Source organism: Chenopodium album, chromosome 16, assembly GCF_948465745.1.
Source record: "Chenopodium album chromosome 16, dcCheAlbu1.1, whole genome shotgun sequence".
Classification (NCBI taxonomy): domain Eukaryota; kingdom Viridiplantae; phylum Streptophyta; class Magnoliopsida; order Caryophyllales; family Amaranthaceae; genus Chenopodium; species Chenopodium album.
The window spans coordinates 7235272-7255437 of record NC_137849.1 but is presented as its reverse complement, the minus strand read 5'-3'; the positions used below and the strand labels follow the sequence as shown (position 1 = coordinate 7255437).

General features: G+C 32.7%; 2 protein-coding genes and 1 pseudogene across 4 annotated transcripts; 1 reads left to right on the top strand and 2 right to left on the bottom strand.

The window, feature by feature from the left end:
* Positions 1 to 6952: 6952 nt before the first annotated feature.
* LOC145584819 (mitochondrial outer membrane protein porin of 34 kDa-like) lies at positions 6953 to 10295 on the top strand. The gene is made up of 6 exons (XM_081641608.1): positions 6953 to 7107; positions 7226 to 7293; positions 7831 to 7941; positions 8602 to 8688; positions 8777 to 8985; positions 9721 to 10295. The coding sequence occupies exons 1-6, from the start codon at positions 7059 to 7061 to the stop codon at positions 10025 to 10027; spliced, it is 831 nt and encodes a 276-aa protein (XP_081497734.1). The 5' UTR covers positions 6953 to 7058; the 3' UTR covers positions 10028 to 10295.
* A 1316-nt stretch (positions 10296 to 11611) lies between these two features.
* On the bottom strand, positions 11612 to 13949 carry LOC145584818 (hypersensitive-induced reaction 1 protein-like; annotated as a pseudogene). Its single transcript, XR_014100423.1, has 6 exons — positions 13901 to 13949; positions 13065 to 13275; positions 12714 to 12834; positions 12519 to 12610; positions 12334 to 12430; positions 11612 to 12113 (listed from the first exon to the last, which is right to left on the bottom strand). The product of XR_014100423.1 is annotated as a hypersensitive-induced reaction 1 protein-like (transcript).
* A 1357-nt stretch (positions 13950 to 15306) lies between these two features.
* Positions 15307 to 18719, bottom strand: LOC145584817 (hypersensitive-induced response protein-like protein 1). Of its 2 annotated transcripts, none has more exons than XM_081641607.1 (6): positions 18555 to 18719; positions 16934 to 17140; positions 16729 to 16849; positions 16546 to 16637; positions 16279 to 16375; positions 15307 to 16006 (listed from the first exon to the last, which is right to left on the bottom strand). In XM_081641607.1, the coding sequence occupies exons 2-6, from the start codon at positions 17120 to 17122 to the stop codon at positions 15642 to 15644; spliced, it is 864 nt and encodes a 287-aa protein (XP_081497733.1). In that variant the 5' UTR covers positions 17123 to 17140; positions 18555 to 18719; the 3' UTR covers positions 15307 to 15641. The 2 variants fall into 2 exon arrangements, with proteins under 2 accessions (XP_081497733.1, XP_081497731.1); XM_081641605.1 differs by having other exon boundaries at positions 16934 to 17143; positions 18555 to 18718.
* Between the last annotated feature and the right edge of the window lie 1447 nt (positions 18720 to 20166).

Genomic DNA, 20166 nt, shown 5'->3' with positions numbered 1-20166 from the left:
ACATCCTCTACCTCAATTTCTATTTTTTCATTCTTTGGCAATTCAAAAGTTTGGCTACTCTCTTCAAAACTTCCCAATATCCAATTACAGAACCTTTGATCAAGTTGAGGTAAACTAATGTCAAGAAGTGATCCTAACCCTATATCAACAACTTGTTGTTTTTGCTCAGCTGTCATTTTATCTATCCATTGCATGAACTTGACATGTCCTCCTCTTTTTGATGCTTTCTCTTCCTCAAATTCCTCTTCCTGTATTTCCTCAACTTCCTCAGTTTCCATTGCTTCAACTATTTCAGTTTTCATTTTCTTTTTTCCCATACCTTTTCTTTCCTTGATCATACACTACCAACTTTTGCTCCCCCTTTTCAGCCTTTGCCTTCACTAACTTCTGTGCCTTCCCCTTCTTTGCATGTTTCTTCTTTGGATTTATTTCCTCCTCCTTCTCCTTCTCCTCCTCTAACTCATTATCTTCCTCACTGGCAGGCTCTGCTTCAGCTTTATATATTGACTCTTCACTATCATCACCACTGTCAGTTGAACTTTCATCAGTAGGATCTTGAGATGGTTCATCAGATGGTACTTCTTGTATTTTTTTCCTCTTCCCAGCATTTTTCTTGGCAGGGCTGACAACTGAAAATTGAAATTTATATAAAAATCATCTCCATATGATTTTTAATGTATTGAAAATGAACAGTAACAAAATGATAAAATGAACAAAATTGTTTTTATAAATGATCATTCTATATATAGAAATTGAACATTTATAACATATCATTATATACATGCTTTTTTTTTGCCAGCAACCTTAGAAGTTTTCTTCACTTCTTCTGCAGTTTTCTTTTTTCCACCTATATATTGAAATTGAACATTAATAATACATCATTATATATGATCATTCTATATATTAAAATTGAACATTTACCCTTTTTGGCTTGTTCTTGTACAACTTTTTCAGCAGGAACACCTGACATTTTTTTAAGAGGTGCTGCAACATATTCAGCAGGAGCACCTGCCATTTTTTTGATTGGAGTAGGTGCTGCAGATGGTGCATCAGCTTCCTTTTGGATAGGAGAAGTTCTTGTAGACATTCTTCTTTTCTGACCTTTTTTCACGGTTTCTTCGGTAGGCTCAACAGCCTCCTTCTGGCCTCCCTTTTCAGATTCATCTAATAGAACATCTATTTTGTTTTTAAATTTTATGTTAGTAAAGTTAAAAATGTAATATTTATTATTAAATAGAAAAGTATTACCTTTACATTGGCTTCTTGTAACTCTACCACTTGGCACAATAGGGCTTTTATTTTTGTTTTTCCTTGCAACCATTTTGTATCTTGATTTCCTTTTGGTTGACTGTTCACTCTTTTGAGATGAGGCAGCTGTTTCTTCACTTATTTTTGTGAAATCTTTATCTATCAGATGAGTTTCATCCTCAATTTCAACATAATCAGATGTCATTTGTGCTGCATATTAAATGATCAAATATAAAACATTAAATAAACATTTATGTAAATAGGATGACAAATGTTTAATATATACAATATAAATGAACATTTTAGATAATAAATATTACCTTTCTTTAGGCTTTCATTTGCAGTTGTATCTTTCATTTCTTTAGGCTTTGCCATGTCTTGCTTTTGTTCATCTATATAAAATTAATTAGTGAAATTTATTAATCTTCTTGAACATTTAATATTATGCAGATCAAAAATGAACATTTTATGTAATGAATATGTACATTTTTCAATATTTACCTTTCAGATTTGTTGTCTTTGGAATGACATCTTCCACAGTTTTCTCTTTAGGGTTTTTCTCTTTTCAGGCCCTTTTTTTCCCTCTTGTCCTTCTATGAAAATTTAATCAGTTAAAATTGAAATTTATTAATCTTATTGAACATTCAATATTATGCAGATCCAATATGAACATTTTATGTAATAAAAATGTACATTTTAAAATTTTTACCTTTCAGATTTGTTGTTTTTGGAAAGACGGAACAAAAATTAGGTTTCATACATAAAATCGCACTACAATCGCCATCGCAAGAAAATGAACAAAATTACTTACTCCTTAGTTACATTTTGCTCCGATTTTGCAGTTGCATCTTGTATGTTCTTCTCTGAAGTGTTCTTTTGCAAAATCACACCATAATCGCAAGAAATTGAACAAAAATAAGGTTTCATTCATAAAATTGCACAACAATTGCAAAAAAATGAACAAAATTACTTACTCTTTATCAAAATATTGTTATGATTGTTTAATTTCTTTTCGAATATCAGACATTTTAAGCAATTTTGGAGTATTTTGAAGCAATTTTGCAGTAATTTAAATCGATTTCCGTTGGGTTTGATGAGAGAGAAATTCTAAAGAAATGAAGAAGATGGTTTCTAGAGAGAGAAATGATTTGAAATTTGGAGGTTTTTTTTTAATGTAAATATATATGTGGGGTAGGGGCGGTTATTTTTTCATTTACTGCGGATAGTTGGGGGGGGGGGGGAGTGGGTAGTTACTGATGTTATGTGGGTTAGTGGGAGGTGTGGGTAGGATGCTAAATGTTGCGTTTAGAGGGGGGTGTAGGGTGTGGTACCTACACTAGGGTCTAGTGTTCACTAATTACTTGACGTGTCGTGCCATGCCGGGCCACCATTTAGCACACCACAGCCCACATCATGGTACGGCCCACGTGCATGGCGTGTCATGCTGGACACCGGGCTGCCAATAATTTTTTTAATTTCTTTTGAACAAGTTTTAAAATGGATATACTATTTAAATAATTTTATTAATTTATGTTTATTTTATTATTATTATATTATTATTGTTCTTTTTATTATTCTTATTTTTATTATTATAATTCTTTATTATTATTTATGTTATTTTATGGCCGTGCCGGGCATGCCATGTTGGCGGGCCAAACTACCGCCCGTGGATTCGTGCCGGATTCATCTTGAAATCGTGTTCACGGCACGGCCCACTTCTCGATTATCGTGCCATAACGTGCCGCTGGCAGGCTCGTGTTGGCACGGGCCCGGCACGGCTCATGCCCACCTCTAGTTGTGGTTGTGGCTCTAATTTCGGTACATTAAGTACATTACACAACAAAAGATGGATGACCATATTCATGGCATTAGTTTGAAATTCATGTATTGGACATGAGACGGAGAGAAGCTAAGAGTTCATATCGGGAACAAATTGTGAAAATCTAATTATTACGGAGTATATTTTATCTTAGCCATGGTTGTTTGATCTTCATGTAATATGTATTAGTCTTTAAAGGTTGGAGGTGGACAGGTGGTAAATGTTGATGAGTGAAATAGAGGAACGATTCACGACAGGTGGTAAATGTTGATGAGTGAAATAGAGGAACGATTCACTAAATTATGGCTATTATAAAACTTGTTCACACTTTTGCATCAGATTGAAACTCAATCATGAAAATATTGTTTTATTATAAACTGCTACCTTGGATATATAAACTGCTACCTTGAATATATAGGTCCTATTTGATGGTAGCGTTTGAGGTAACAGTTAGCGTTTTATAGTACGTTGTTTACTAAGCAAAACCAATGTCTTTGGTAGCGGTTTTGTAAAACTGTTACTTAAAGTAGCGGTTCCTCAATGAAAATGGTCACTACGTTAATTTATGTCTTGTTTTGTATTACTGTAGTTTTTAGTATTTTGTTTTTAAAAGTCACACAATACATGTCATATAGAAAGTAAAAAATTAGTTGTCAAACTTATTGATATCATGAATATTAGAAAGCCGACAATTCTGATTTTCTGTTTTTCGTTTTTTATTTCCAAGAATATTAAAAATTGAAAGAAAAATATAACAATAACGAGCAAGCCTTCCCGTCAAAAAAAAAAAAAAAAAAAAAAAAAAAAAAAAAAAGAGCAAGCCTTAATAAAAGGTATTGGTTTTCCATGATTAACCCCAATCCTAGGGGTCGTTTGGTTGGATCATATGGAATGGGTTGGATGGAGTTAGAATTCATTCCATCTAATTTTTTGTTTGGTTGAGGTTTTTTGTAATGGAATCTCATACCCAAGGGGTTCTAATTCCCCCCTCCCCCTATCCATAGAATCCCATACCTACCCCTTCCCCTAGGATTTATAATCCATGAAGGATATAATCCATTCCAATAATAAAACCAAACAACTTTAAACTATTAAGGGTTTTAGATTCCATACCTCTTTAGTATGAGATTCCATACCAATTCATTCCAATTTAATGAACCAAACACCCCCTTAGATAGATAGCAATTTTACCTTAAAAAAAATGAAATTCCTACCAAACACATACAATAATAGTTTCGTAATTAAGTTTCATTTTGACACAAATTGTAAATAAATTTATAAACTTCCTTGTTTTTTTAGATACACTGGAAATAGAGACTAGCTATTTGAATATAACAATTATTAAAGATGGGAAAATTCTTTGAGAGAAGAGAGAGAAACATTGGTAACATACGGGTGAAAGAGGCACATGAAGGTATATGTGTAATAAGAATATCAAGTGATACAAATTATTAGAGAAGAAACAGGCCAAATAGCTGTTTTGGGTCAGACTAGAGTTAGAGGTTGAGGTGGATCCGAGTTCGACGCAACTTCAATTTGGATTCCGGTTTTATTTAAGCGGGTTTGTAATCAAATTTTCACAAATTTTGGACTCGGATCAGATTTGACTCAATTAGTCAATTGTCATATGTAAATCCCCCCTCCAATTAGTAGATCGATATTAGACCCATATAATCACAAATTGCACCATACCCATCCATTTTCCTCCCTGTTCTATCTTTGCCTTATTAAGTTATTATATTCAGTAAAACAAAAGACTAACCATTGGTGGCACGTGACGACAAAAGGCCATGAAGGCGACAAAGATAGTAGCCATAAATAGTTATATGCTTATAGCTCTAACAAGGTATGAGAATGAACAAGGAAGAAAATTTATGAGAATGAATATGTGTTTCTTTTAACATTTGTGAATACCATAAGGAAATTACAATATTTTATATGCTTCATTGTGCTTTATCTTTCTATTTTCTGAAAACCATTATAACGAAATATGATAATATATTGATTATTGATCCATCTGAACATTATAAACATGATAAATTACTCAAACTTGTGAAATCAATTATAGTGGTTTCCATCCAAACTATATTAACATGATCAATGAGTAGCACCACCTACAAATAATAGCATGAGCAACACCAAATCTTGCAATGGGGGCAATGTATTGCATCAATTTTATTTCTAATAGTCTGAAAAAACACCAATAATAATCATTTATAAGGTTGTGAATGTCATTTATGACACTCGCTGCACGCCTGCACCCATTGCAAAAGTTGGTGCTATTTTAGCTACTATTCATTAGAGGTGGCGGCATGGAATTAGCGATATTATTGATTGCATTTAAGGTATAATTTATATCGTTGAGGCTAATTTTAGCATTGATTCACATTTTGTTTTTTTAATAATATACTAGTGTATGGCCCGGGCAATGCTCCGGGTTGTTACTTTGAACACTTGTAATTGAATAGATATATTCATTCTTTATTATTTATTTATTTGTTATTTGTTTATTTTTAATAGTTTTGTATTAAATCTTTGAATAAATTATTTATGGAACAGCTATTGACTATTTATATAAACATGTTCTTTATATAAAATTTATAATGTAATGAAAATAAAAACATAATTATTATCAAAATAATAGAATCGATTTTTTTTGTAAGAATTGCAGTTCTTAAAGGTTCAGATCTCCAATCCATATGTATTTATGAGTCGAATAAAAAAACATGATTAATTTATGTAGATGAGATGGTAAGTCATCTAATGTGTATTTTTGTGGTTGTGAGTTCGAATCTCATGACAGGCATTTTTCAAATATGAATATGATGACGTGGCGAGGGTGCCACGTGGCACATAAACATTCTTAGGAACACTTTTTAATACCTAAGTATAGGTATAGATATAGATTTAAAGCTCTATTCTATAAGGATATTTAAGTAATCTTATGTGGACACCATTTACCACTACATCACCCATTCCTTTTTATTTAATGCATTTCCTTATATATGATTCATTATTAATTATTTTCTTATTTTTAATGTGTAATGTGATATGTAGGAAATTTTGCCAACAATCAATATATATACTAAAGTAATCACCAGGAATATTCTAGAATTACACGTGTCACGTTTACATTAAAAAATTTCCCTCCAAAAACTTTTTATTTTTTTTAATTTAATTATTTTCCTTAGAAAATAAAAAGATAATTGATGAAAAAAAATAAAATAACAACCTTTTAAAAAAAAAAAAAAATATAGCCTAAATAATAGAACAATAACAACAAATTTAAATAAATAATATATTAAAAATATATACAATCTATAAACAAATACAAACTTATAATAATTTACAAATAATCTTTTTCCTGTAAATATCCGAGCGTTGCTCGGGCACAGAACTAGTCACTTTATTAAGCCATCCACCTTACAATATTGATCAATCTCTTAAACTATGAAAATTTTACAATTTTTTTTCTTTTTTTTTTTTGAATAATATAACAAATTTTGTCAAAAAACAGATAATCTTGGAAATGAGTGGATAAATAAAATAATTGGTCACACAATTTATGCCTTCAATTTCTTTTCGGTAAAGAAACTACCAATTTCCCACCGTAACCATGTCCCAAAGGAAAATTCTCGTCATCCTAACTTTTTCATCTACAAACACATATTTTTTGAAATTGAAAAATAAAATTATACGTACATTTTAAAAAAATAAGTTAATCAAATCAACGGTCAAAAATCAAGCCACCTCAAAATCTCCTACTGATTAACGCTCCTGATCTTCCATGAAAGTGATAAAAACCCGCCGCTTCAAAAAATAAATTAAAAAAAAATTAATCGTCGAAAATTAGGTTGCTCTATAATTTAATTATTTTTATATATTTATATAAACCCTCAACTCATTTCCATTAATTCTCAAAACCCTTATTTTCTCTCTCTTCAATCTCCATTTTTCTCTCTCCTCTGAACTTTCTTCGTCTCCATTAACAATGGCGAAAGGACCTGGACTATACAGCGACATTGGAAAGCGAGCTCGAGGTCTTCATTTTCTCTCTCCTCTTATTTTTCTGCATTTTCTGATATTTTTCTGGATTTTTTCAGGCTTTTAATTTTGTGATTTGGTTTGATTTTGGCATTTATTTTTGAAATGAATTAGATCTTCTTTACAAAGATTATCATTCCGATCAGAAGTTCAGCATCACTACTATCTCTCCTACTGGTGTTGTAAGTGTTCTTCATTTTTTAAATTTTTAGTACAATTTATTTGTTAATTTAGTTGTATACTTGTATTTAGTAATTTTTTTCATTAGATTAGATCGGTTATTTTTTTATTTATTTGTCTGAAATTTGTTGTTAATGTTCAATTTTAAGCTATAATGTTTTTGTGGTGTAATTTTTGAATTAGCTTATAAATATTTGTTATAGCATATTAGTCGGATTTGATAATTTTATGATTAAATTGCTAGTTTCGTGATTATTGTGACAGTTTCTAGAGTTCTATTGTTTTCCGATATGCTTCTGCTGTTTGCTTGCATTGTGTATATTTCTGCAATTGATGTGCTTTGCGATTAATTCAATAGCATATAATACGAGTTATTCTGATATAATGCTGCGATTTGATCAATTTGTGATTAAATTTCTAGCTAATGCTAATAGTTTAGTAATTGTGCTGCTGCTGCTGCTGCATGTCATCGCATTTGCACATATAGTGAAATTCAACATTTCATTACTAATTTTGATGTTTTTATGTGTTTTTCGCAGGCTATTACTTCAAGCGGAACAAAGAAAGGTGAACTGTTTTTTGGTGATGTGAGTACTCAGGTGAAAAACAACAATGTCACGGCTGATATCAAAGTGGACACCGGCTCTAATGTGAGTCATAAAAATGCTGCAATTTGTTGGATATGATGATTTGATTCATGGAGTATTCTAAGCTGGGATCCATTTTTTTGACTTGAGAATTTATTAATTTGGTTTTTTATATCCTGGAGTTTAATTATTGTTGCTAATTATGTTATTTAGAGTGTAATTATGGATGAGTTTTTTTGGTGATAAATTAGTTTCTTCGTCCAGATTGAGTTGTCACATCACTAGGTTGAAAGTCAGCGTCAAAGTCTTGACTGAATGATTGTTACTTAGAGGCTTCTTTAGAAAGACTACTTAAGAAGTATATCCATAATAAAGTGTTATATGTTGTCATTGTCGTTTGGAAGGAAGATTTAGTTTATTTTTGAACTGAACTTAGCTTTGTGTAATTCATGCATGCTGTAGCTTAAAGTGCCAAAATTCAGAAGTAGTCGAATCAAGATGAACAATTAGATTGTAAGAGTTATTGTAGGACGGAGGGGCAAATTTTTATACTGGATTTAGCTTTGTGTGACACAACATGCTACAATTGAGTAAACTGAACCTCACGAGTATATAACCTCCTCCAAAGGAAAAAAGAAGATTTAGGAAAGGAGAATTGAAAGAGAATGGAAGCATGTACTGTTTATGCCTTTGTATCTCACTCACGTATTCTGTATTTGCCAGTTGTTGACTACCATCACTGTCAATGAGGCTGCACCTGGATTGAAAACAATCCTTAGCTTCAGAGTCCCTGATCAGAGATCTGGCAAGGTACACGATTAGATAACACTTGTATATGAAATTATTAGCATGTAGTATTTTTTTGAGGTTTGAAAGCTAATGTTTGTCTTATGGCCAGATTGAGCTTCAATACTTGCATGAATATGTGGGGATATGCACTAGTGTTGGTTTGACTGCAAACCCGATTGTGAATTTCTCTGGTGTGATTGGGACAAATACACTAGCCTTGGGTTCCGATGTTTCATTTGATACCAAAACCGGAAATTTTACCAAATGCAATGCAGGAGTGAGCTTCACCAATGCAGATCTGATTGCTGCAGTTACCTTGTGAGTGGTTTCCTTCTATTACTCTTAATGCAAGTAGTGCAACAGTATTAACATATGTATTTTGTTTGAAGTAAAGAGTAATTCTGGTCTATATCGAGTTCAGTTAGCACGTAGCAGAATTTAGAGAATAATATCTGGACAAGGAAAAATAATAATATACATCTTGTCACATATCTGTAGTTAGTAATGCAGTTTGCTATGTTATATTTGTTCAAGCTTGCTATATGCGGAGTACTGTACTAGAAAAACAGCATTTTGAATCTTTTGATGATAATAATAATAATACACAGATAGAATAATCTACTTGTATCATTTTATACGTAACATTTTACTTTGTGAGATATGGGCTTTTGTAGAAGCATCTGTAGATCTGTTTGACAACTTTAGCATGGAATTGAGAATGAATAAGTTTGACAAAATAAACGTGTTCCATATTGTGTATACTGCGAATGACTTGGTAGCATAAGCAACATATATTAGAACATATTGCTTTATCATTTCTATCTGAGCTTGACAGCTTTGTCAAATTTGTTCGTTGGATAGGAGTAATTATTTAATTTTATTATTATTTTTTTTTATTTTATATATTGCCGTTTCTTGGTGCTGACAAGTGGTTGCTGTTTTTGCAAAGCATGTATATTTAATAAATTATGTGTGGAATATTGTGAAATTAAATCAATTACTTTTTGTTTACTTAGATGATAACAATTGCTAAGAAATCACTTGTTAATGCAGGAATGATAAGGGTGACAGTCTAAATGCATCCTACTACCACTATGTTACCCCCCTAACCAATACAGCTGTTGGTGCTGAGGTGACTCGCAGCCTCTCAACCAATGAAAACACACTTACCCTTGGTGCCCAACATGCTATAGACCCATTAACAACTTTGAAGGCACGCTTCAACAACTCTTGCAAGGCTAGTGCTCTTATCCAGCATGAGTGGCGTCCAAAGTCAACAATCTCCGTCTCTGCTGAGGTTGACACCAAAGCCATTGAGAAAAGCGCAAAGGTTGGATTGGCATTGGCTCTTAAGCCATGAGCTGTCGTTATACTTACCAATGTTCTGTGTTCTTAACGGTGCTGACATTATTTCAGGCGGATTAGGTGATTTTGGTCTGTAAAAAATAATATAAGATTCACAAACTCGTGTCTTCACTTGTCAGTTTTCCTTAGTTTTGTTCATTTCCCGTCCATTGGGTTGGTGGGTGACAGTTTTTTTTGAATATTGGAGGACAGAATACTCAAATCAGATTTTGATCGCAGGCTGTTTCAATCAAGAATGCTGTTTCATCTCCTTTAGATTGAAATGTTTGATGCTGTGCTCTTGCTGATTTATTTTATCTACTTTAATACCGTTTTCATTGTGAAATGATTAATTTGCAGAGTAACCTTTCTTAGTGTCAGAGAACAGGTTGAACTTGGAAGGTCTGATGTAATGTAATTGTTAATTTTGATTAGGCTGGGCCTTCCCAATTATTTTGATAGTAGAATCAGGGCCGGGGTCGGGGTTGGGGTCGGTAAAGGTCAGAAAAGATCGTCTGGTTTCCTTGATTAATGAATACTCTATTCTTATGATCAATTTTCTGACAATTTATCATCTGAGATTTTGTTGCTGTTGGTGTTGCATTCTTGCCATCCTTAGCAGTACAAGATGGATGTTTTTTGGGCCAGGCAGCATAATTGACTAACATTGGCTGGGAGAGGCCTTCCGTGAGCTGTGCTTTAGTAGGACAGGGCATATTGGGTGGTCCTAATGGCATAATGGAACTCGTGCATGGAAGAACTATCACAGCAGCAGTACAGCACTACACAACCCTTTGAATCAAGCCGCAGACCTCCCTAGCTTGACTTGGGTACCATTGTACCAACTGTAGGGTGATAAAACTCTTAAAGAAGAATCCCCTATGATGAAACAGGTGAAATTCGAATCTAGCCCCCGCTTGCTTAAAATTCAAGATCACCCAACAGCTTCAACTCTTCTCCTCCACATTCATCAATTATACTGTTGACGATGTTATCGTTCTTCGTATATGTTTGAATATTCTTCCAATTAAAACAAACTCCATTCCATCAACGTCTAGCTTCCCACATAGATTAACCTTGTTTTCCTCAAATATAACATTTCCTTGTACAAATATAAAGAAATCTGTTCTACTTTATACATCAAAAATCTCATTTTCACTGTACACTAAGGTGATTCACTGTTTGTACGAGTAATATTGGTCGAATCACTTCTATATCATTGTATTTATGTATATTAGCTGAAAACTATCTTAATTCAATGACGCGCTCTTTACACAATTACACTCATGATTTATAGTTTAGTCTTGATTCTTAACTTTGTACGTTGGAAGCCACAAACTCCTGCTATATACGCTTTTCCTGTCTCCTTCTGTCTTCTCATCTGAGTACTCCGTAATATTTAGCAACAGGTCCTAAGAGGCCTGCATTGTATAACAGCACATGAAACAGGTTCAATCTTAACGCTTTCCCTGCTTCCTTCTCATCTATATATCACTTACCAAGAGGTCCAAAGAGGCCTGCATTGTACAGAGGCACATGAAACAGATTCATTCGCAAACATCTATCTGCAATGAGCTGAGGTCAGTCAACACGACAAACATACACAAGTGACAATATTATACATAAATGAAAGGTGATTACGTCTTTTCCACACAAGCTACATTGTATTACAGGAGAAATAAAAGCATTAAGATTTCCAGTAGACAAGGTATTTATTTTACAATGTGGTAGGGGTTTAACATTTAGATTAAGATGATGATGCTTGAAGTAGTCCATCTCTAATCTGCGTGGCAGTGTCACGCACAGCACCAGGCCCATGTGGTATAAACACGGCTGATGTCTTGGAAGCTGCACCAATATCCTTCATGGTGTCAAAGTATTGTGTGACAAGGATCATGTCTATAACATCCTTAGCACTTGTCCCAGGAACATTATCAGAGAAGCCTAGTACACCTCCCTAAGACCATCAACAATTGCCTGTCGTTGCCTGGCGATACCCAGTCCTGAAAGGTACGTGGATTCTGCCTCTCCTTCTGCCTTTTTTATCTGTAAAATCTTCTCTGCTTCAGCTTTGTCATTTGCTGCCACCCTTAATCTTGTAGCTGACAAAGTTAAACCCTTACCAGAGTGAGAACACATAAATGAAATGGGTGATTTATGAAACAATTCAACAAAAAATTGTATGGTTCTGCTATCATCATTTAATATACCCTTTCATTAAATTATGTTGATAAGTTATAAGGCTATATTTTCACATTAAACGAATCTATCAATACAAAAGATGATAGAGGCAACGAAAAAAGAGGACGACAAATGTCTTACCAGCATTGATTTCATTCATAGCCCGCTTGACACCTTCATCAGGTTCAATATCAATAATGACTGTTTGAACAATCTCAAAGCCATAATGAGACATTGCCTGAAAAGAAATTCCTCAGTTTTGAGTGTCAGATTCTGTATGTATAGGATTACTTTCTTACTGATGCATGATATTTCTGTAAACTTACTTTTTCGAGTTCATCAGCAACTGCTTTGGCAATTTCATTCTTCTGATCAAATACATCATCTAGATTTAGCCTTGGAACACTGGCTCTGATCACTATAAAATCAGAAAGGTTATGACAAAATTACTCTTCTGTTAGCTTATGCAGAAAAAAAAAAACAAAAAAAATTGCAGTGTTCAATTATGTTTTCATATTTACCGTCAAAAACATAGGCCTGAATTTGAGAGCGAGAATCAGTGAGCTTGTAAAATGCATCATTTTCCTTCTCAGCTAGGACACGATATTGAATAGATGCAATAACATTGACAAACACATTGTCCTGCACAGATCACTCTATACTCAATTCTCCAATATCCCTATGCAAGGGTACAGATCGAACACAGTCTACATTAATATACTTCATGCAAACAATTCTAATTCTAATTCAATAAGATCAAGCTTTTTTCATGTGAAGCAACTCATGTCAACCAAATTAATAAAACTGACAGCATAGTTGATTCGAGTACTTTTAATACTGAAACACAAATGGTAAGAACTAGAGAGACTGACCTTGGTCTTGGTCTCACAGCGTACATCTAGCTGTTGTACACGAAGACTAAGCTTCCATGCGATCTGATCACCGATGAACCAGGGGACACAGTGGCACCCTGGCCCCAATACGTCATCAAATTTACCAAAGTTCCCCTTAATAGCAACAGTAGATTGGTCAACTTGAACGCAGCAGAACAAGTTCCCCATAGTTGTGGTCTGTGTAATTCACCTTAAGGTTTAAACCACAGGAAAATATACCCAATATAAGGGGTTACGAGAGTATTGATCATTACCAAAACTCGAAAAAAAAAAACATAATTTATTGAGAGCCAAGAATTGTAGACTTGTAGTTCACAATCATTTACAGTACTATACAAAATAACAAATTTAAAGTTGCAATTCACACACTTAATTTTAACTATTGAAGCTCCAACAACAATGCAATAAAATGATGTTGAAAGTAAAACTTTCGTTGACAATAATTGTTGTGTAGATAATATCTATTTGTTAACATTTGTGTTTTCTTCAAAGAAAAACAGAAAACAAGAGGTGATTATACGATGCAATAAAACTCTCATTATCTATTTCATCACCAATTTTTTCAATGTTATTAGATGATTATTGGGGATGCCCCAGTTTTTCATTTGTTCCTCACGTGTCATTTTCGTAAATAAACCAACAATTTTATTCAATTTTATTCGATTGTGGAGCTCACAATAATGAAAAAGTTGTTGATTTATTCACGAAAATGCCCTCATTCTCAATATGAGAAACAGGGAATTTCCTGATGATTATTAAGCAAACTTACAAGATAATACTAAATATCAAAAATACGATATGCAAACATTACGTACAGATAGAAAAGACGGACAAGGCGTCAATGAGAGAGCTGTTGGCGAAAATACCTAGCAATCGCAAGGATGCTTAGCAGTTATTTCTCTTTATATATTGGTAAGATGCTATGGTAACTGCCTTTCACAACAAGTTATTATTCTTTTGACTCCTTCAACTATACAAAATAAGTTTTTGTTAATCCGTGTCCTATATAAAGACGTTTTATTTGGTGTATAGAAAGCCGCTGGATAGTCGAGTTAAAATCATTTGATTCCGGAGTTGGAGGAATAGCTCAGTTGGTTAAAGCTTTTCTTCCTATATCAAAATATTGGGCTGAGAATTTTTTACACGAAAATGATTGAATTAGCCTTTTTTTTATTATTAGGAAAGAATTAACACTATCTTACCAAACCTTATTTATTCAACATGTTACCCTAATACCCTATATGCAAGTATGATTCAGCTATTGACTAAGACTGATTATTATTAACGAAACAAAATACGGAGTACAAAAGTTTGATGGTTGACCATATAAAACAGGTAGATTACTAGATTTAGAGTTCTTTTATACTATAATTATTAATTATATTTTGAAATTTGAATATTCTTCTTTTTTTTTTTAAGACTACTTTTCATATGGAGTTCTTATCATTATATAAAATATATTACGGGTCTAGCATGATCAGTTGATCACATTATTTAAGAGACTATGAAAAAGATGTACAGTATGAATTGTTGCATAAGATGGCAAGCATGTTTATCTCCTAGCTTTTTACATATTCAACCTTCAGTGACGCGCGTACTTCATTATTTTGTGCTGTCTATTTTTCTTGATCAATCGATATGTGACAATTCATATAGTAATTTCCTTAATATTGGAGAGCTGACTTTGATAGTTGATTTATGAGAAATTGATGAACAATATTTAACTATTCTAAGTCTGAAAAATGAAAAGAGATTTCTAACTAGTTTAGTTGGTTAAAGTTTTGAGATGATATCAAGATCAAATTCTATCTTTATAAATGCCATTGTGGCTCTTTCTAAATCCTAACACTATAAATGAATCATTCAAGTATGAGAAGAGGAGACTAGCTAATAATTGGATACCATATACAATATTTAATTGCCTATATTAGTTTGCTTTTTATGATTTGTTTGGTTAAATAGGAACTTTTTTTCAACCGATTTAAAAGTGTTTTTTAAAAAGCTATATATAAGCGATGAGTGGAAACGGATAGAATGTGCTTACTAAATACTATGCATTAAAAGTCCCAAAGAACACAAGTGTAAATGTGAAAGAACATGTGATACATTCTTTTATTGCTTTTATCCCTATAAGTAAAAGGTAAACCCTTATTCTTTTATCATAATGTCCACAAAAACTCGTGTGTACTTGGGTACAATACTCACTATGCACTCTTGTCCATCATCCAAATTGCGAGATCTAATATATATTAAATCTCACATATATTCAATTAACTCTACATACATAACCGCGGTAACAGCTTTATGTACAAACTCAATACAATTTCGTTCATAAATATATAATAATTGAGGCAACACCAACTCAAATAAGCAAATGACAGTACATAACTACATAACCACACCAGTAGTTGTTTTCCAATGAAAGCTACTAACAAGCAACTACTCTCACACAAGCAAACATTGAAAAGAAGGAATGAAATTAACAGTCACAATTCAAGTTTCCCTGCAGAAGAACAACCAAATAACCATATCTGCATCACAACGCGGTGGGGGTTATTAGTGAGATGATGATGCTTGTCCTTGAAGCAGTCCATCTCTGATCTGTGTTGCAACGTCACGTACAGCACCAGGTCCATGAGGGATAAATACAGCTGATGTCTTGGAGGCTGCACCGATTTCTTTCATTGTATCGAAGTATTGTGTGACAAGGATCATGTCCATAACATCCTTGGCACTAGTCCCAGGAACGTTGCCTGAAAAGCCTAGTACACTGTCTCTAAGACCATCAACGATTGCCTGCCTCTGCCTAGCGATACCCAATCCTGAAAGGTACTTCGACTCTGCCTCTCCTTCAGCTTTTTTGATCTGTATGATCTTCTCTGCCTCGGCTTTGTCATTTGCTGCCACCCTCATTCTTGCAGCTGAAAAAGTTGAAGCCGTTATCAGAGGGAGTTGCTAAAATGTAATGGATGATTCAAAGACTAATTTAACCAAAGTTATCATGATTACAATGTAAGTCTTATGTACACTCTGATAGCATGTCATAGGAAGAGTATTTCCCGTGTGCCAAAGACACAATTAATGTTCCATACCAAATAAAACACGGTCTGATTTTATACATTAAAAACAATACTCCAATCCTAGTAATAATGCCAGAGATAGGGTAACCCGGTGAGGCTGATGAATGACTTACCAGCATTGATTTCATTCATAGCGCGCTTGACATGTTCATCAGGTTCAATATCAGTAATGAGTGTTTGAACAATTTCAAACCCATAATGAGACATTGCCTGAAAAGAAAATAACAAATTGGATTTTCAGAATCTGATTGAATATATATATATATATATATATATATATATATATATATATATATATATATATATATATATATATATATATATATATATATATATACAGGAAGGATTATTCGTGCGGTTATATACAAGCATAAAATTACTTTTTCAAGTTCATCAGCAACTGCTTTGGCAATATCACTCTTCTGCTCGAACACATTATCCACATCTAGCCTTGGAACAGTGCCTCTGATCACTAAAAAATCAGAAGGATGTATAAGATTCAGACTTCTATAGCATTTGTAGTTAAAACTGCCAATATATATTACACTGTCATATATACATACCATCGAAAACATAGGCCTGGATTTGGGAACGAGTGTTGCTGAGCTTGTAAAATGCATCATTCGCCTTTTCAGAAAGGGCTCGGTATTGAATGGAAGCAACAACAGTGACAAACACATTGTCCTGCATAACAAAAAAAAAAAAAATCGATTCAGAAAGGCAAAACCAACAAGCAATAACCATAACTGGACATATAAGAAAACTGACCTTGGTCTTGGTCTCACAGCGTACATCCAACTGTTGTACACGAAGACTAAGCTTGCCTGCTACCTGTTGACCAATGAACCAAGGAACACAATGGCACCCTGGCTCGAGCACATCATTATATTTTCCGAAGCTCTCCTTAATAGCAACCGTCGATTGGTCAACTTGAACACAGCACAACAAGTTCCCCATTTTATGGTCTATGTAATTCTTCTAAAAGTTACAACCACAAGAAAATTTCAACAATATAAGGGGTTAACAAAATATTATTACTCAATAACACAATAACAAAAAGAACAACAGAGTGAAACAGCTTTTCACCAGTTAAAATTAAGACAATACATACAACTCTTACGCACGTTCAAGAACAGCTTTATTAAATTAAGGATATTTAATAGTCTAATTAGATAGATTAAACTCAGTTCTGGCCAATTCAACACAACTCACAAGCCAAATTTAGCTCAATATAAATTTGACTATTAAAACAAAAATTCTAGAATACTCGTTATAAAAATCTCCATGATTGAATACATTTTAGGTGTGAATAATGATGATTCCAACTAATTATACCATCATTAAGTCATTAACCAACTTTTTAAAAAAAATTATTTAATCATCAATTTCATTAAGTCATTAACCAACTTTTTAAAAAAAATTATTTAATCATCAATTTTTTTTGGCGTATATAGTAATTATTTAAGTATTTTGTAACCCATGTTTGTAATTATTTTATGATGTCTCATTCCTACCTCGTATAACTATGAAAATCAAGTCATACGAAATGCTTCGTATGTAACTATGTTTACATTAAATGCATAAAATATTTACACAAAATCATGGCATAAATAGTTTTACATTTTTTATTCTTTTATTTGTGTTAAGGGTAAGAAAAATGACCCTTATACATTAGAATTGTTAAGACTCTTGAGAGTACAGAGGAAAAGTGAGAAAAAAAAAAATAAATAAATAAATAAAAGGGTTATGTTAAATGTCACTCTCATACTCCTTTACTCTTATGAGTTATGACTAAATCGAACGTTTATCACCAAGGGCGAATTAATTGATCTTAGGTGAACAAGTTTTATTTATTTTTTGGGCAAAACCGCTATTTCACGTAAAATACTCATCAAGTGGCAAAACCGCTACTTTACGGTAAAATACTCATTAAGTAGCGGTTTTGCTCAAGAACATGTAAAAAAAAAAAAAACAAAGAGCATGTATTCATATTTTTTTTTTTTTTTTTTTTCAAGTAAGGAGAAAGACCTGACCATGTTACCACTAGATAACCAACATGAAGATTACCTTGTATTTTCTTTTTCTTACCACCAGACAGCTAGTCGAGTAGACCAAGTTTTTCATATGTCAATTGGTAATATTATAATTTATACCTCATTATTGAAAATTTACTAATTGAATAATACTTCACGCAATACAGCCCATCCTAAAACTATACCTAACAATTCGTAGCAAAAACAACAACAAAAATCATCTAAATTTTCGTTTTGAAGACACCAATTGAGCAATTTCATAACATAAAATTATCATATAATAAATTGAATAATCAAGATCCAAAATAAAAATTATAAAGAAAGAAGAAAAATAAATTTGAGAAAAAAAATCTTACAGATTGAGAGAGAAAGATGATGAAGAAGAAGACAAAGTGAAGATAGCTGTTTGGCGAAAATGGCCGAGAAATCGCAAAGATATTCAGCAAACTAAATCCCTTTTATATTTCTTGGTAGCAAGACTTAGTGACTTTTTTAACAAGTTTTTAAATTATAGTCAATGATGTTATTTTGTCGAATTTTCCACTATTGTTACAATATTCTTTAAGCAACTTGTTTTTAAGTTTCTATTTTTGTTAATGTACTAATTAAATGCAGTTATTAGTCATTTTCCTGGGAAATTTCAAGGAAATGTGGTTGCAACTCTTGCAAGACCAGGTAATTATTATTGTTTGAAATAATGTTGAGTCAATGACTTTAAATTTTGGATAGACATTGATTTTTCCATGTCCACTTGATTATACTTTGGATAATTTCAAATTTCACTCCCATTTAGATTAACGAGTTAAACAATTTGAGGATCGAATGGGGAGAGGAAATATGTCTCCAAGCTCGAGTGCTCCTAATCTCTATATGGAGTACTAGAGAATTGGACCCTTAACCTCAAAGTTCTAAAATAGTTTAATTCTTTACTATTGGGATAATAATATTTGATATTTTGATACTCGTATTTTCACTTTCGTTTATTGCTCTAACTATATACTTGTACATAGCTATACTAATATATTATCTTACTGTAGTCTATAGATAAAGTTTTATTAGTGATTTATAGGTCATCTTTATTTCCTAAAGTAAAAGAGTATTGTTTGGTTTTTTTTTTAAAAAAAAAAAAGTAAAAGAGTATTGTAGACCAAATTGTTTAAAAGTGGGCTTTATCTCTACAAAATGGAAAAAAAGTTGGGATGATCGATGCGGATTTGCGAACCAGGGCCCTATTATGTTTATTTGTGAAAGTTTGGCCCGTTAAGTTACTACTTATATATATATATATTTTTTTTTGAAACAAAGTTACTGTTATAAAATATGTTATTATGAATGGTCATTATAACTTGTAATTATCTCTTTTATGACTACCTTAAGTATGGTAGTAATAGCATCCTTATAACCCTCCTTTGTCATTAGTCCACATTAATCCTCTCATGAATGGACTCTTCATTGTCCATATAAGTTACATTGTTCACATCTTGTATATATATAGATGGTCATGAAATGGATGAATAGAGACAACACAATTGCATATCTATCTCTCTCTCTTATATTCTCCCTTTCCTCTCTCTTATTTTATAATACGTTATCAGCACCATACTCTAAACAAACTATTACATTGATCACTCCTTAATTATATATACTAGCCAAAAAAAAAAAGTCCAAAGGTATTCATTTTATATCGTTAGTTAACACGCATCACATATGATGCTAGGAATTGTATTATATCATGATGTCGTGGTTACATACCTTATATGCCTCCAAAATTATATCATTTTTGTTTGTTACTGTGGTCGATAGTGCCGAATTACCTCCACTTCATCCAGCTTATCTCTTTATCATTTTTGTTTGATAGTGTTGGATTACCGTATTACATCATTTTTGTTGTTACTTGTTTGCTTATTGCTATCACGTGATTAGTGTTAGTTTATTACTTTTAATGTGCATATTTTCTTGTTTGATAGT